This window comes from Notolabrus celidotus, unplaced genomic scaffold, assembly GCF_009762535.1.
Source record: "Notolabrus celidotus isolate fNotCel1 unplaced genomic scaffold, fNotCel1.pri scaffold_246_arrow_ctg1, whole genome shotgun sequence".
Lineage (NCBI taxonomy): Eukaryota > Metazoa > Chordata > Actinopteri > Labriformes > Labridae > Notolabrus > Notolabrus celidotus.
Window position 1 is genome coordinate 53,767 of NW_023260091.1, and position 17,496 is coordinate 71,262.

The 17,496-nt window shown below is 43.9% G+C and overlaps 1 protein-coding gene across 1 annotated transcript in view; it reads left to right on the plus strand.

Moving 5' to 3' along the window:
- The window catches only part of itga9 (integrin, alpha 9), a gene marked incomplete at its 5' end in the record, with an annotated part of 67,475 nt that extends 49,985 nt beyond the window's left edge, over positions 1-17,490 (plus strand). Inside the window, 7 exons of the mRNA XM_034678857.1 lie at positions 622-730; positions 850-957; positions 4,454-4,579; positions 4,722-4,841; positions 4,932-5,027; positions 11,780-11,899; positions 15,714-17,490. Of these exons, the coding sequence (XP_034534748.1) occupies positions 622-730; positions 850-957; positions 4,454-4,579; positions 4,722-4,841; positions 4,932-5,027; positions 11,780-11,899; positions 15,714-15,812 (778 nt within the window). The remainder of the gene's footprint in view (positions 1-621; positions 731-849; positions 958-4,453; positions 4,580-4,721; positions 4,842-4,931; positions 5,028-11,779; positions 11,900-15,713) is intronic.
- Between the last annotated feature and the right edge of the window lie 6 nt (positions 17,491-17,496).

A 17,496-nucleotide genomic window follows, 5' to 3' on the forward strand; every position in this document is an offset into this window, starting at 1 on the left:
CATGTTGTTGAGTGTGTGATGCTGATGTTGTCATGTTGTTGACTCTGTGATGCTGATGTTGTCATGTTGAGTGTGTGATGCTGATGTTGTCATGTTGAGTGTGTGATGCTGATGTTGTCATGTTGAGTGTGTGATGCTGATGTTGTCATGTTGAGTGTGTGATGCTGATGTTGTCATGTTGAGTGTGTGATGCTGATGTTGTCATGTTGAGTCTGTGATGCTGATGTTTTCATGTTGAGTGTGTGATGCTGATGTTGTCATGTTGAGTGTGTGATGCTGATGTTGTCATGTTGTTGAGTGTGTGATGCTGATGTTGTCATGTTGAGTCTGTGATGCTGATGTTGTCATGTTGTTGAGTGTGTGATGCTGATGTTGTCATGTTGTTGAGTGTGTGATGCTGATGTTGTCATGTTGTTGACTCTGTGATGCTGATGTTGTCATGTTGAGTGTGTGATGCTGATGTTGTCATGTTGTTGAGTGTGTGATGCTGATGTTTGTCATGTTGTTGAGTGTGTGATGCTGATGTTGTCATGTTGTTGAGTGTGTGATGCTGATGTTGTCATGTTGAGTGTGTGATGCTGATATGCAGAGGAGTCTGCTCACCTGTGTTGTCGTTTGCAGCGTGGTGACGCCGAGCTCCTTCGTGTATGGAAACTCCATCGATGCTTCACGCTTCGTCCAGCTGGAGGACATGGAGTGTGGCTTCCAGCCTCTCAACCTCACATTCCAGGTACTCTCAGCCAGACACATATAGGAGGTGTTTTCAGTGTTTAAACAAGTCTTTCTTTATATTAACTTTTCTTCTTCTTCCTGTTTCCATCTCTCTGTGTTTGCGTGATGTGGTTTCAGGCCATAAACAAGGGGCCCAGCAGGCTGCCTGGCTCCACCGTGGACATCAGGATACCCAACCGTCTGGCTGGCAGCGGAGCCGACATGTTCCACGTCATTGAGACACAGGTGGATGCCAACAGCAGTCTATTTCACATTATTTATCCAGGTCAAACTTTATTTAGTGGCTGATTCACCTGCAGGCTGCAGCTCGTTTATCCTCCCTGCGTCTGTCTGCCCTACTTCTCTTCCTCGCCACTTCAGCAGACGTGTTCATGCACAGCAAGGCTGACCCAGGAGTCCACGAGGGATACTCAATGAAAAGAGTCTCAACGTTCATGGTTCGGGTAGTCGCAGAGATATTAAGCCTCAATATCCACTCAGGAGCTGCTGCATGTCTGCTGTCTGAGCCCCCCTTGTTGGTGCACAGAGTGGCCCTGTGGGGTCGGCATGTGTTGGATCGGCTGGTCTTTATGGGACGTTGCTTTTTGGAACGTTGTGTGTGAGTTTTAAAAATGTAGGTGGATGTACGGCAGTAAAGAAGCAGAGGCTCTCAGCAGAGAGCAAAGTTCAGGGAATTTTCAAAGTTGGAAACTTTCCATGTGAATAAACCAAGAATTGATTAAATTGAAGGTTGGCTTTTAATAGGGAACTTAAATATAGTTGGGGAAAATATAATTTAAAACAACCAGATTTCATGTACAGCTGAATGTCTCTGCTATTCCTCAATTTCCTATTCCTCAGTAACACACACACAAAGCAGCGGGCTCACAAGTGTGAGAGTGGAAAAATTGGTTGGTATTCATCATAGAACATATTATAATAAATGGCTGTAACTTGCTCAGTAATGGTTTGATAGTGACAGAACATCATGTGGAAGTCTAAAACACAAAAGTACAACTTTCTATCAAAACAAAACCAAACTTCCTGATGTCCTGTCTGAGTTCACAGTAAAAAATGACCGACATTTCAGACGTTTTTATAAAAACTTCAGTATTTTTATCCATTATCAGAAAAACTAAAGTAAAACTGGGACTTTAAATGCAGCACAGTGAAAGATAAGGTTCTCCTGAATAAAATGATGTATGGGACTTGATGCTGAATGCTTCAATAGGTTAGAAAAACAAGATAAATACAGGAGAGTCTGCAGACCCCAAAAATGGTGTAGGTCTTTAAGGGTTAACACTTGATAAAGTTCTACTTACAAATAAATCTGTTTGAATTTATTATTTTAGATGGATGTCTGCTTATAACAAATCAAATATGGATGCTTGGATATGATACCTTTCCTTTAAATTCACATTAATTCACATTTGAATATTTCCTAAATTACCAGCTTATCTTCCCATGGAAATGTACCTGATAGTTTACACTCCTTTGCAACATTAAGTCAGGCCAAAGCTGAGTGAGGAAACCAGAGCAGGTAACAACAGAGTCAGAAACTGAAGGATCACAGAAACAGCCTGAGAAGACCTGGAGGGACCGGTCAGCATTGATCCTAAGCGGGACTCATGTAAAACCTGTGCTTGGTAAATGAGTCTTAGTCTCATTATTGTATTAAAGTTTTATAGACATGTTGAATAATGGGTAAAAGGTTAAAGAGTCTTATTGTGCTCCTGGATCCGGCCCTGATAAACAGATCCTGGAGGTTTTGTTATGGCGGGGACGATCTGCTCGCTGTGAGGCTCCGACGCTCCGGTGTGAATGGAGAGGACAGTGTTGATGTTGCTACTGAAGCTAGCCTTCCATTTTGTTTCACAACACAGAGCATTTAGATAACGTAACAGGACCCTCCCTCAGGGGCGCCGTGTTGTCTTAACCCTTGCGTTGCCCCTCTCATATAGGTAGATGGAGGGGGGGAGCTCAGCCTGTTAATTGTATTTTCTGTGAATGGGGCGGACGGGGGGAGACCGTATCCCACCCTCCTTGAGTCCATCTGGAATCACTTTCAGGGGATCAGACAGCTTGCACGGAATGGGAATGGGACACCTGTAGAGCTGGCTACTGCTGCGTCCCATCCCAGCCTCCCAGCCTGGAAACACACATCATAAACGCTGTTAAATCAGCCTGTGGCACGCCGGACACTTACACTCTTATATTTTATAGCCAGATAAACTTACACTTTCTACAGACCTCTATTTGTCCCTACATGACTCACAGGTCCACCCCTGTTTCTCCTCTGTATATTCCAGTCTTCAGCCTTTGTTTGCTCAGAGAGAAAGCTGCTCTCAGGAGGGAGCTCAGACGGCTAAAGTTAGCACAGAGGATGAATCTTCACAGCAGCTCTGGCAGCAGAAATACAGGACATGAGAAAGCAGGGTAATAAAAGCTCAGACATGCTGGGTGGCAACAGAGCAGACAATGAGGAAGGCCAGAGGAGATTTCCACCTCCAGAGCCTCGGGCCGGACCAAGGAGAGGGGAAAGGGGAAGTGTTCCCTGGAGGGTGGGCAATAAAACCGACACCTCTAAATCACTCCATATGGGGGATCAGAGAGGGAGGGGTCCCGGCTTCTGGTTCCTGTGAGCTCTGGGGACTCAACACAACGGTGGGATCGGCCAGTGTTGGTGACAGGAGTGCTTAGATGAAGGTTTTTAATGATCACAATATGCAGTGAAGGTATAACACCATTAATCCCATCATTCTACTCCATGAAATACAGGTATGATGTTCTGAATCTGTGTGCAGATATTAAAGAAATGACACGCCTGTTATGTTTATTAGTGAGTCTAAATCACACGTCCATGTGAGTGTGTTTGGTTGTTTGGCTCTGTGTGTTAGCCTGATGACTGGGCCTGAATGTGAACCTCCTTTTGCCTAATGGTGACTGGGATCAGCACCAGAACCCTTCCTTCCCAAGCAGGAACATGGATTGACTTAAGGCCAAGGCTTCCTGTCCCGTTACTGATGTTGTTTACAGTTTGGTTAGCAACTTAGGGAAACAACAAGAGTAGAGTTGAAGCTGAGAGGGAACATGTAAGAGAAGCTGCTCCTCCATGCAGTTATTGTTACAGGACATTAAATGAAGCTGAACCCTGTTAGATGCCCCCCGAGCACTTTGCATTTCATCCCTTTGGTTCCTGTTTTCCTGCCTTCAGTCGAATCTGTCTGAAACACATGTTTACTGTTTACAAACAGAAACCACGACTCCTCTGATACCAGACCCGGGTCCTCCTGCGCCTATTCATTCTTTGTTTTTATGCACAGCCTGTATATAAAGACAAGGTGTGCACAATCAACATGCATGGACATGAATTACTGAGTTCTGCAGGGGTCAGTCTCAGGCCCAACGTTGTTTATGCTGCACATAACGGATCTGATAGAATGAATCTCAGTATAAACATCATTCAAAGACAAAGATGCAGCGAGTACAACTAATCCAAGAAACTTAAATAAGTGTGGAGCTTATTAAAGGATGTGGTAGTGGTCTTAGCTTCCTTTGCTGTGACCCTGAGTCAGTATTTGGGTTGTAATAAAGAGTTTGTCAGTTATTGACAGAACAAGAAGACGATGGCAGACTCCTGCTCCTCTCCCCGTCTCCACTCTGTTCTTCGTGTGACTTCATGTGTGTTCACTGGATACGGTTTTAACTTATCCAACTCTTCTCTACCTTCTTCCTGTTTTAGGTGGCGGACGGTCGAGGGAACTGCACCCCTCACAAGAACCCGACACCCTGCACCATCCCCCAGGACCGGGAGAGCATCTTCCACACCATATTCGCCTTCTTCACCAAATCAGGACGCAAAGTCTTGGTAAATACGCAGCCCACGTGTTGCACTTTGACCTGTGGAAGGTCACTGATGGTCCCCTCCTGTGAGGGTTCAGTCCCTTTAACATCTGTTTATCTCACTCTCTCCCTTACTGTCTCTCTGTGTCCTCTTCGGTTCTTTAAAGGACTGTGACCGGCCCGGGAGAGCGTGTATGACCATCTCCTGCAGTCTTGGTCCACAATTAAAAGAAGAAGCTTTAAGCATAGATATCAAACTTCTCCTCAACACTGAGATTCTTAAAAGGGTAAGAAACCTGTCGTAAGCCTGATGAATAAGATCTCAGGTCTTTGTTGATTGTAATAACTGAAGTGATTCATCCTCTCTGAACACACAGGACAGTTCCTCTGTGATCCAGTTTGTGACGAGGGGCAGCGTGCAAGTCAGCGACAGAGCAGTGGAGGTGCCAAACGGCCTGCCAGAGGACCTCTCTGTGAGTACATCATGAGCTCCTCCTCTTCTTTTACAAACACTTTATGTAACACTTCATCAGAACACAACATGACTACACTGAACACCATGAAGAGGGGACGTCCAGCAGCTAGAAGTTAATGAATTCTTGTCCACTGCATTATCCAAGCAGCAACCTCCTGTGTTGAATAATGAAGTAATGCAAAAACCTGCAGTTCCTTAAGTGTCCACATGGAGTCTTTACTGAGAAATGAACATGAGGAGGGAAAGGGGGAGGGATGTGGAGGCTGGGAGGTGAGGGGGCTAAAGCTGCACTGTAAAACTGTTGGGCTGAACTGTAATATTGACAGAATAAGCTGCATGATATGCAGGATTAACTCAGTAGATTGCAGACTTTTACAAAGTAAACATTGGTTGCAAGCTGAAGTAGTAAATTCATGAGCTGCACTGAAACGCTCACATTCTTAAGAGCACGAGTCACAAACCTTCACAGGCTGAGTTTCAAAGTGTGTGAGGTAATCTGCAGAGGAGTTTCTGCAGCTGATAAGGCTGCCGGGTCGGTCTCAGGCCCTTGAGTTAAACCGATCTTCAGTCCAAGTGTTCCGGTTGAAGGACGGGGTACTCGTGTCTCCACTTGCAGAAATAAATTAATAAGATATATTTTTATATTTAATCCTTGGAGGTCCGGCATGCTGTGGTTTGACCTTCAGCTGCTGATGTGAGTCCAGAGAACAGCTGGGGATTGTGGGTATACTGTATTCTGGTGGCGCTCCTGTTGGCTTGTTTTTGGGGGTCATCAGCTGTGCTCAAGGACAGACCCTCCCCCCTCTGCCCCTCTGCCCCTCTGCCCCTCTGCCCCTCTGCCGCTCGCTGAGTGATTGAACGGCCCAGCAGATCCCATGTGATGATTATATGGAGCGCTCGGTGCGCTCGCTGTGGGATCTCTCCAGTGATTAGGGTGCTGACCGGGCTGCAGCCCTGCTGACCCTGAGTCCAGACCTGCTGCCATGAATATGTCCATACCATGCGGCTCTTTCAGCACTTAGTGAGGAGGCTCATTCCAGGGACTTTACCCCCCTCCCCTCAGTAAACACAGTTACCTTCTCCCTGCTGGGATGGATGCACACTGCAGAGTTTAATTTGTGGCTCCTGGTTGGATTTCTCACAGCAAGACTAGCTCACTTTTAATCCCCTGTGACATGTTCGAATGAATCCAAACCATGGAGGTGATGTTTTTAAACTCTACAGAGAGGCCTCAGTGCAGTGTGGATGTAAGAAAGGGAGGGAAATTCTGCAGTATTTCCTTTGACCTCAGATTTGATGCAAACACATTTTTGTGAAGTGTGTGGAAATACAGAATTGTCTTAATTGATAATTAAGAAAGAATCTTGAGTGAAAAAGTTTGTTGAGTTGTTCTTTTATCTGCTGGTTTCACAGCCTAAAGACAAACAGTGTGAGAAGGATTGTTAGAGATGGTCCAAACATGACAGAACCCCGGGCGCTGGTGGTCTAACGGTCTAAGCGCCCCACATACAGAGGCTGTAGTCCTCGTTGCAGGGGTCGCCGGTTCCATTCCCGGCCATGACCATTTGCTGCATGTCTCCCCCCGCTCTCTACTCCCCACATAACCTGTCTCTCTCTTCAGCTGTCCTTCAATAAAGGCAGAAAACACCTGAAATATAACTTAAAATAAAAAAGATGACACTATCCCAAAAAAGACATATCTCTGTTAGTCCCTGTTAAACACTGACACAAAGTTGTTCCACCGCTGAGCTGAGCTTTGAGGCAGTGTAAGTGATGAAACAACACTGTGTGTACATGCATATGTATGTGTAAGTGAGGCTGAAGCCATCTTTTTACATGTCTTCTCTACTTTTGCTTCTGCAGCGTCATAATGATGTTTAAAATCACACACTGGGACGCCACTATCATGCTGTGTGGTTCAATGCAGGAGTGCAGAGCTTTGTTACAGGCTGAGGACACTCTCATCGTGATTCAGAGTTATTCATGCAACCAGCACATCCTCCAAAAACAAGACACTATTTCAGCTTCTGGTTTTTGCTGCAACTGATTTTTGTTCCCATCAGTGCACTGTGATCCCTTTTAACAGACTCTGCATATGACAGAAGACAGATCGCTGGTGTTGGAGGAGCTTTGGGTTCTTTGCTGTAGTCAGAGTCTGTCTGCCTTTAACCAGAACAAGTGTCCATGTGAAGAGGAAATGAGGTTGACTCCATCTGCTGCAGTCTTTGAATCATGTAGTGATCGTCTGATGACAGTTTAGTGGTGATCAATCTAAAGACAGAAACACACATGACAGTATACGGTTAATAATCTGCTCATAGATGTCGTCCTGAACTGAGATCTGTAAACAATGGCCGCCGTTCATGGAAGAGGAAGACTCAGAAGGAAGTTCTTTATCACAACTTATTGCTGGTTGCAGGAAACCCTGATTCCCCAGCTTCCATCAGTCCCAGAGTCATACATCATCATCACATGATCACTCATAGGCTCAGAGGTCAGGGAGTCATTCTCTCCTACCTGCTCCTGTATCTCCACAGTCAGTAATACCTCTGCTGTGACTGTACGGTCCTGCTCTGTGATGTTTAATAAGGAGGTTTCTCTTTGTTTGATCGGTTAGTTCATGATATAAAATGTTCACCCTGCACCTGCCTGGTGTCTGCTCCACCACCTTCCTTCAACAATAAAAGACTGACCTGAATCCACTGGATACAGATGTGAGTGTGAAATATTAGTGTAGAGTGAACTCCACATTCCATCACACATTCCCAGAATTCACTGATTGCTCCAGTTAAAGTGGGAGACTTAAAGTCAGGGAGCAACGACCAGCAGAGCTTTCATCTCCTCTGCACACGCCATCGCCTCGGCATGCAGAACGACAGCAGGAATCCAGAGCTCGCCGTATGTTCGGGGGGTTAGTGTTAATGTGGGAAACTATTCAACACAGAGATTCATCCTGTCCCCATGCTGTTGTCTGGACTCACAGCCGGTGTTTCACAGTTAGTGCTCAGGGTCCATGCAGCTCTGCAGACTGGACCTCCTTCAGTTCAGACGCTGTCCCAGCATTGTTTGTGGAAACACATTATCTGGTTATCTGACCTCTGGGAGGTTACATGTTATCTGTCTTTGTTTGACACCATTAGTAAATAAACCCTTCTATTTATAATGTTAGCTTTGTTATTGTTCCCATGTTAGGCATCAACTCTGACATTACAGCTTTTTAACTTTTAGTGTTTACATGGGAAACAAACAGAGAACATATGAGACTAAACCTTCATGCAACCCAGCTTCATTTAACTTACACAATATCAACACTTTATAAAACATTTATTATTAATCTCAATCCACTGAACCCTGAGCAAATTATTATTATCACTTTTATTATTTTATTATTTTTGTCTTATTACTTCTTTTTATGTGACAATATATTTATTCCTGTATTATTATTATTATTTTAAATCTTATTTTTATTCTGATTTTAGTGTTTTTAATGAATTATTAAAAAAATAAAGAAAATTACAAATTATAGAAATCTCTTAATTAATTAATTATTAATTAAATAATTATTATTGTTATTAGCACAAATGAAACAGGCAGTTTGTAAAATCACACAAGTCAAGATAAAGAAATAAAACATTTTAAAAGATATAAAATTCCTTTAAAAGAACTCTAAAGGAATACAATTATTTAAAATATATTTCTTAAAACGGTTAAAATGAAATAGTTCAGATAAAATCATGAAAGGCTCTATACAGTAAAAGTCTGTTTTCAGGAGAGATTTAAAAGAGCTCCCTGACTTTAGTTTTAAATCTAATGAGTTGTAGAAGAAAGTCTGTGATTTCAGAGCTCACTGTTTATTGTGTTAAAGGATTTAACATGAGTTTAAGATAAATGTGTGGGACACTCCATAATTTAAATTATTAGATAACTGAACACATTTTATCTGTAGCTTCATGCAAAGAGACATCCAGCTACAGGACAATGAAAGAACACATCTTTGTTTCTTGTGTTGGGGATTATTTTTGCACAGAAGCATCAAAAAGTTTCAAAAAGCAAAGTAGAAGAAATAAAGATTAACAGTGAGAACGTTGAATAAAGGTGAAACATGGCGTCCAGGGTGGGTTTAAAATAGTTGTGTTTACTCAGCGATAAATAAAGCCTCCAGATGTTCCCTCCTGTTTGAGTTCAGCCGTACAGTGTGGGTCGTGTTGAGAGATTAAGGGTCTGCAGTCAGTGACAGATTCTCCAGCAGGTCAGTGTTAACTCATCTCAGGGGAATCACCAGAATAGCTCTTATTTATTGTGGAGCTGGGGCAGGTTTTTATGCTGTACCAGATAACTCTGAGTCTTGGCCTCACTCTGGACTCTAAGGAGTCCGCCTCACTCTGGGCTCTAAGGAGTCTTGGCCTCACTCTGGGCTCTAAGGAGTCTTGGCCTCACTCTGGGCTCTAAGGAGTCCGCCTCACTCTGGGCTCTAAGGAGTCCGCCTCACTCTGGGCTCTAAGGAGTCCGCCTCACTCTGGGCTCTAAGGAGTCTGCCTCACTCTGGGCTCTAAGGAGTCTTGGCCTCACTCTGGACTCTAAGGAGTCCGCCTCACTCTGGGCTCTAAGGAGTCCGCCTCACTCTGGGCTCTAAGGAGTCCTGCCTCACTCTGGACTCTAAGGAGTCCGCCTCACTCTGGGCTCTAAGGAGTCCGCCTCACTCTGGGCTCTAAGGAGTCCGCCTCACTCTGGACTCTAAGGAGTCCGCCTCACTCTGGGCTCTAAGGAGTCCGCCTCACTCTGGGCTCTAAGGAGTCCGCCTCACTCTGGGCTCTAAGGAGTCTGCCTCACTCTGGACTCTAAGGAGTCCGCCTCACTCTGGGCTCTAAGGAGTCCGCCTCACTCTGGACTCTAAGGAGTCTGCCTCACTCTGGGCTCTAAGGAGTCCGCCTCACTCTGGGCTCTAAGGAGTCCGCCTCACTCTGGGCTCTAAGGAGTCCGCCTCACTCTGGACTCTAAGGAGTCTTGGCCTCACTCTGGACTCTAAGGAGTCCGCCTCTCTCTGGACTCTAAGGAGTCTTGGCCTCACTCTGGGCTCTAAGGAGTCCGCCTCACTCTGGGCTCTAAGGAGTCCGTTTGAAGGCATGAGGCTCTTAGTTCAAAAAGGGGAGTACATGATGTGTTGTTTTCAATCGCACTGATGTGATTGGATGAATATTTATTGGCCTGTTAAAAGAAGTGACTTATGAAACAGTGATGTTCCTGCTTACTGAACACTAGTGACCAAATACTAAATACACGACCTCTGAACTTCAGTTTGTTCATTCTTTACGAGTCACCCAGCCTTTCCTCTGTGCACTGATATATTGGGATTTTTGATATTGGTGCATCTTAGTTGGAGGTGTCATTATCTGTCTGACACAGTAATCCTGTTTGTTTTCAGGTCAGTCTTCCCCTTCATCAGCTAACATGTTGTATTCTGATGAGGTGAACATATCATGCAGATCATAGCTTGTGTCATTGTGCAGTAAGAGCCACACAGTTCCTTTAAAGATGCACTTTATTCAGTTTCCTGGTTTTCTGATTCAACATCTGAATATTAAAGAAGGCCGGTGAAACAGAGAGGATCAGTCTGACAGTGAACTCTGATTCAGAGTCTGCGGTTCTCCAGCCGGTTTCTCAACAGAGGGGCCGAGCTGACCGGGATCCCCTGTGAGGGATTCACTTACTGTTGACACATACCTCATTTAACCCTGCTTCAAAGACTCAGACAGCACTTTAAAACTCTGTGAGAAGCTTTAGTGCATGAAATGTTTGTTCTCTATCTGTGCATTAGCATGTGAACAAGAGGAACAAAGCAGAGCAACAGGAAACACTGACTGTAGCTGGAAATGATGCAAACATTAGATCATATGTGACCGTGAGCAGATCTTCAGGGTTTGCTGTTTTGGAAACCTCTCAGCCTGGTTCCATTTCTGCAAAGAGGAAGAAATCCTGAATAACATCAGGAGCAGTCTCCTCCCCCTGCAGCTCTGCAGCATTCCTTCTCATATATCTGGACAGTTTAACTCTCCCCTTTATATGTAGCTGTGTTTATTTGAGCTGGAGCTGCAACAGATGTACTGAGTCTATCACAAACCAAAGTATTCTTTATATTAAAACTCAGACAAAGATGGAAAAGTCATTAAGATCCATCCTCTGGAGACTCTGATTGTAAAACATGACGAATCATCTAAGTGGTGGACCTGAAAGTTACAACTTCTCATGTGACAGAAAAAATGTTTGCAACTCAAAAACTTGTTTACGATTGGTTCCGCTGAGACTTGTGGGTTCTGGCTGCTGCATGTGGGTCACGGGTCGCTGTGAGCACCATGACCTGACGGGTATCCACTTTCCCTGAAGAGCAGTGCTTCAGACTAACAGTGTTTACAGGATGTTTTTAAATCTGCATTAAAGCTGTCTCTATAGCAACGTCTTCATGTTGGAGAGGGAGTTTCTAAAATCTGAGATCAGCCTGAAGTCAGATGTGCCCTGGTTGTTATTCTTGCACTACATTGCATCATTATTGAGCAGAACATGACTTAATGATCCCTCTCCTCTGTGTGTGTGTGTGTGTGTGTGTGTGTGTGTGTGTGTGTGTGTGTGTGTGTGTGTGTGTGTGTGTGTGTGTGTGTGTGTGTGTGTGTTCCTCTGTGTGTGTGTGTGTGTTCCTCTGTGTGTGTGTGTTGTACATGAGCGTGACTCACTGACTGGAGTGTTGTTGTGTTTCAGCTGGTGTTCGAGGCGCTCCACAGCCAGGAGCCGAGGGGTTACATCGTGGGCTGGATCATTGCCATCAGTCTGCTGGTGGGGATCCTCATCTTTCTGCTGTTAGCCGTGCTGCTCTGGAAGGTAAACATGAGAACTCAGAATCACAGACCGAGGCTTTTACAGATTAAATACCCGGCAGGGAAACTCATATAGAGGATTGTTTAACTCAACATACTCTGCTGAAGTTATGAGGAAGGGATAACGTGAATCTGGAGAGGGTGAGCAGGACCAGGATGTGAAGTGGACAGGTCTTGTCTCACCCTGAGGCAGTATTAAACTAAGCAGACTCACTGGACTAACATTAGAGGTCCAGAGGTTGTGGATCAGACTGTGAATGTGTGTAGAGATCACACCACACAGGGCGGGGAGGGATCAGTAAAGCAGCAGCAACTCAAGATACTGATCCAAATCCACCGTGAGCGGCTGACATGTCTGGTCATGTGACTCCATCTCTGGGAGACTGATACATATACACACACATTTAAATTATTGCATGCAGATAATAATTGATGAGAGGTGTCCTGACCATAGACTGGATATAAAATGGACGTCATCTTGCTTGGCTCAAAGTGAGGCCACCACAAAAACTGCTCCCCCTGGTGGCTGGCTGCAGTACAGGTCAAAAACTCTGTCTCCCCCATTCATTTGAATCAGAGCTGAAGATATTTGTCTGAACCCAAACCCGAACCTGCACCAAGACCAGATCAGACTCAGTCTGACCCCACCTTAATCCACCATGAGCATTAAACTCTCAGGGGTCAGAGTTTTGGTTCTGTGTCAGCTTCTGGTTAAAGTTGTGTACAGTATCTATGTAAGGAAACAGCTGGAGGGGGTCCTGGGGTCCTGGGGTTCTGGGGTTTTGGGGGTACACTTTTGCTTTGGGCCTCAAACAGCCGTGGAAAGGACAAATCACAGCTTGGGCAATAATTCACATCATACCTCTCACATGAAAGCATCTTAAAGGGAAACAGCACTGAAGTCCAGTCTGAGGCCCCGTTAGCACAGAACTCCTCTTTCCTCTTTCATCCCCTCATGTTCCGACGAGAACACCACGACCAAACGTAGGAATGTTGGTCCTGAGATCCTCCCCCCCTCGACCCCCCGGTCCTCAGATCCTGCCAAAATAAACCCCTCTTACAAGAGCAGCACAAAACAGGTCTGAATCAATAAACTTTCAATCTCAGATAAATGAATGAAGTCTCAGTGAGTGAAGCATCATCATCATCATCATCATCATCATCATCATCATCATCAGCATCATCATCATCAGCATCCCAGTGAATCTGCTGCTCTCTCTATTATTCATATCTCTATTATTCATATCTCTATTATTCATATCTCTATCATTCATATCTCTATCTCTCTATCATTCATATCTCTATCATTCATATATCTATCATTCATATCTCTATTATTCATATCTCTACCTCTCTATCATTCATATCTCTATTATTCATATCTCTATCTCTCTATCATTCATATCTCTATCATTCATATCTATTATTCATATCTCTATCTCTCTATCATTCATATCTCTATTATGCATATATCTATTATTCATATCTCCATCTCTCTATCATTCATATCTCTATTATTCATATCTCTATCTCTCTATCATTCATATCTCTATCATTCATATATCTATTATTCATATCTCTATCATTCATATCTCTATCATTCATATCTCTATCATTCATATCTCTCTATCATTCATATCTCTCTATCATTCATATCTCTGTTATTCATATCTCTATCATTCATATCTCTATCATTCATATCTCTATCATTCATATCTCTCTATAATTCATATCTCTATCATTCATATCTCTATTATTCATATCTCTATTATTCATATCTCTATTATTCATATCTCTATCATTCATATCTTTATTATTTATATCTCTATCATTCATATCTCTATCATTCATATCTCTCTATAATTCATATCTCTATCATTCATATCTCTATCATTCATATCTCTATTATTCATATCTCTATAATTCGTATCTCTATCATTCATATCTCTATCATTCATATCTCTATTATTCATATCTCTATTATTCATATCTCTATCATTCATATCTCTATTATTCATATCTCTATCATTCATATCTCTCTATCATTCATATCTCTATCTCCCTATAATTCATATCTCTATATCATTCATATATCTCTATCATTCATATCTCCTTTATATCTCATGTTGTATAAACAGTCTTCAGGTCTGTTTAATGTAAACCAGGAGGATTCAGGTCTTAAAGAAAGGACCTCAGCTGCAGGAGAAAAGCCGGTCTGCTTCCATGCCGGTGGTTTTCTGTGGTTCGGCTCATGAATGTAAACTGTTTGACATTACAGCCGGCTGTTTGTCAGAGCATTCAACGCCATCATGTAAATTGATTTCCTGCCTCTCTGATTTGAAAAAGTACAACTTACAGATATTTAATGTAAAGATATATAATCTCTGCATTCACAGTGAACACAGAGTTAGAGCTTTGTGTTCACTGTTAGGATTACTTTAAATAAACTCCTTAAATAGTCACAATCACAAGGTATGTCATTCAAATCCAGGAGACAAGCAGATTCATAATAATCATAATAATACTCATTATCAGTCAAACCTTTCTTCCTGTGTGTCCTGTGTTCCTTTAAACATCTCTTTAACACTTCTTTAATCTTAATCAGAACAAAGACGTCCCCAAAGCAGGACCTTTAAGATCAAAACCACAAACCATGAGAGGTAGAGAGAGCTTCCTTTAGTTTCTATATAACAGCATTATTGTTTCTTATCACCAGTGGAACACCAACATATCATTTGCACTACAATTTATTGCAAATTAAAGACACAGTCAGGGGGCGCTGGTGGCCTAGCGGTCTAAGCGCCCCACGTATAGAGGCTAAAGTCCTCGTCGCAGGGGTCGCCGGTTCGATTCCCGGCTGGTCGACCATTTCCTGCATGTCTTCCCCCGCTCTCTACTCCCTGTGTTTCCTGTATATCTTCAGCTTTCCTATCCAATAAAGCCAAAAATATAACTTTAATAAAATAATAAAAAGACAGTCAGGAGGTTTTTAAAGTTATATTTTGGGGCATTTCCCCTTTATTGATTGGACAGCTGAAGAGAGACAGGAAACCTGGGGAGGAGTGGCCTGGAGTCAAACCAGTGACCACTGGAAGAGGACCGTAGACTCTGTATATGGGGACATGTTTAAACCGCGAGGTCAGCGGCGCCCCGCTGTGAGGAGTTTTTAACTGACTCTGAAATAGTCAGACTCTCACACTGAAGCTTCTCTGAGGCCGACACCGTGCAGAGAGACTGTCAGAGATCATACTGAGTGTTAGTGTGTGAGTTCAGGGCCGAGCCTTCAGGGGAACCAAAGCTCAATATGTCCAAGTATAACTCAGATTACAGCAGCAGAGTTTGGTTTTATGTTCAATCCATGCAAAAGCCACATTGTGAACATCTTCACATTACTTGGGATGTAAGCAGCAGACTGTCCTCTAGCTGCAGCTTCATGATGATCAGACAGAAAAGAGACTCGTCTTAATATCTGACAGAAAACACGTCAGTGGAAATCTCTGAGTATTCAAATGCTGTTTTTTCTTTCATGTATGTTATTGGAGGTAAAATGAAAGGCCTGATAGTGCTTCCATTTCCTTATCATGGTAAATAACCCTCCCCACCAGGCTATGGTTCATCTCTGATAAGTTATGAGTTCCTCCCTAAGGAGTGAGTCTCTTTGAACCCCCCTGAGAGAGGAGAATCACCATGAAACTCTCTGACATGCTGTGAGGAGTTGGCAGCAGTAATGAGAGTGTATGCTTCACTCCCAAGGTCAGATCTGATCCCAGATACCTCTCTCTAACCTCTCACACTCTGCCCCTCTGGTTCCTCCACAGATGGGATTCTTCCGTCGGCGCTACAGAGAGATCATCGAGGCCGAGAAGAACAGGAAGGACAGCGAGGAGAGCTGGGACTGGATGGAAAAGAACCACTGAGACCGGCTCTGTGGGGTCCCAGAGGAGCCGATGAGATTAGGGATTGGGTCGGGAAGGATCCAATGGCACGTGGTCTCGCAGCCCAGCTGCCAAAGTGGCACCAGGCCCTTCAGCCTTCCATATGTGGAAGAGGAGAATATCCTCCATATTTTTTGGAGACTTGATGTATTTTTTTGTGGGAGGGGGTCCAGGAAACTTCTGAGGTGACGGCTCGGCTTGCCAGAGGACACTTAATCTCAACGGAGGGAACTCCCAGCCGGCCGAGCGGAGCCGTTGACGGAGACCCACATCCGTACGGGGAAGTGGAGACGGCATGAATACTGGTGGACAACAAAACCCTCAGGGCTGTGTTACATAGCAGATTTATTTTTATACATACACTTTAAGCCATATAGTGTCAAACTGGGCTTCCAGAGGAGTGGGGGGTTTGAAGGCCTTTATCAACATACTGTATCTGCAGTGTGTGATCCTAAAAGCACTGATGTTTGATAAGAATGAATGCTTTGGCTCCATAGCTTTACTTTTTATGCCAAAGAAATGTCCTGTAGAGGAAATGATGGAGTCGTTTGTATATTCAGTTCTTCCCCAGAGTGAAAGATTGTATCTTTTCTTTACTATCCCCGGCTAATGGATATCTATTATACACACCGAGTCCTGCTCCCCCACGGATCATCAGCCAGGGAGGATTCTCAGTCTGAGATCTGTGTTTTAAAATGATTCAACTTTGAGTCAGAGGTGCTGAACACTCTCTGAGGTGACTTCACTAAAAACTGAAATTCAAGCATTCCTTTGTCAGGATCGGGCTCCAGACTTTCATACTGGGTGTAAAGCTTTGTTATGTTTCAGTGGAGTCTGTCCCCTCTGCCCTCTTTCTCTCACATTAGAGGGAAACGTGTTGTAGAGGAAATGAAGTGAAGCTGCTTTAGCGAGGAGCTAATGCTCAGGAATGCTGCTGACTTTCAGGATCCCCCCAAGAAAAGATCCCAGATGGAAGGGAGGACAGTTAACCCTGAGAGGACGGGACTCAGGGTCCATGAAGACCCGACCCCTGATCATGATCTATCACACCACCCTCTGCAGACTTCACCCACGCTGCCCGTGTTTCATTTTACTGGGATGTTATTAGGCGTTGGGTTTACGCGGGAAACACGATCTACGCTCCTCTACCCGGCCAGATGAAAGTCAGCGATGGGAGTCCACCTTCAGTCCTTTACGGGGGGGGGGGGTGAGTAATGCCCTAAGAATAGGTGGGAATGTGCTGCGCTCAATCACTGCACATAAAGCAGCTCTTTGGGGCTCCTGGGGAAAGCTTATTTTAAGTCAACATGGAGGAATGCAAGCGCCATTAAAACCTGCCACTATTAAAGATTGCAGCTTTAACTCAGTCTCAAGGTCCTTAGAGCCGGACCGGACTCTGAGGCAGACTCAGTCATTTCTATTAGACGTCCCTGAAGTAGTAAAAGATGTCACTATTACAGCCTTTTGAAGAGCTTTATTACTAATGAATGCAGAAATGATGCTTTTAAAGATTTAAAGAGAAGTTGGATGATAAATAATTGCATTAGAAAAGAATTCAGTGCAAGAATGTAAGTCTGCACCCAGGAGGATTCTGGGTAATTATGCAGTAAATCACAGTTTGATTAAAAAGTGCAATGCCAAAAAAACAAACTACACTCTGCAGTCT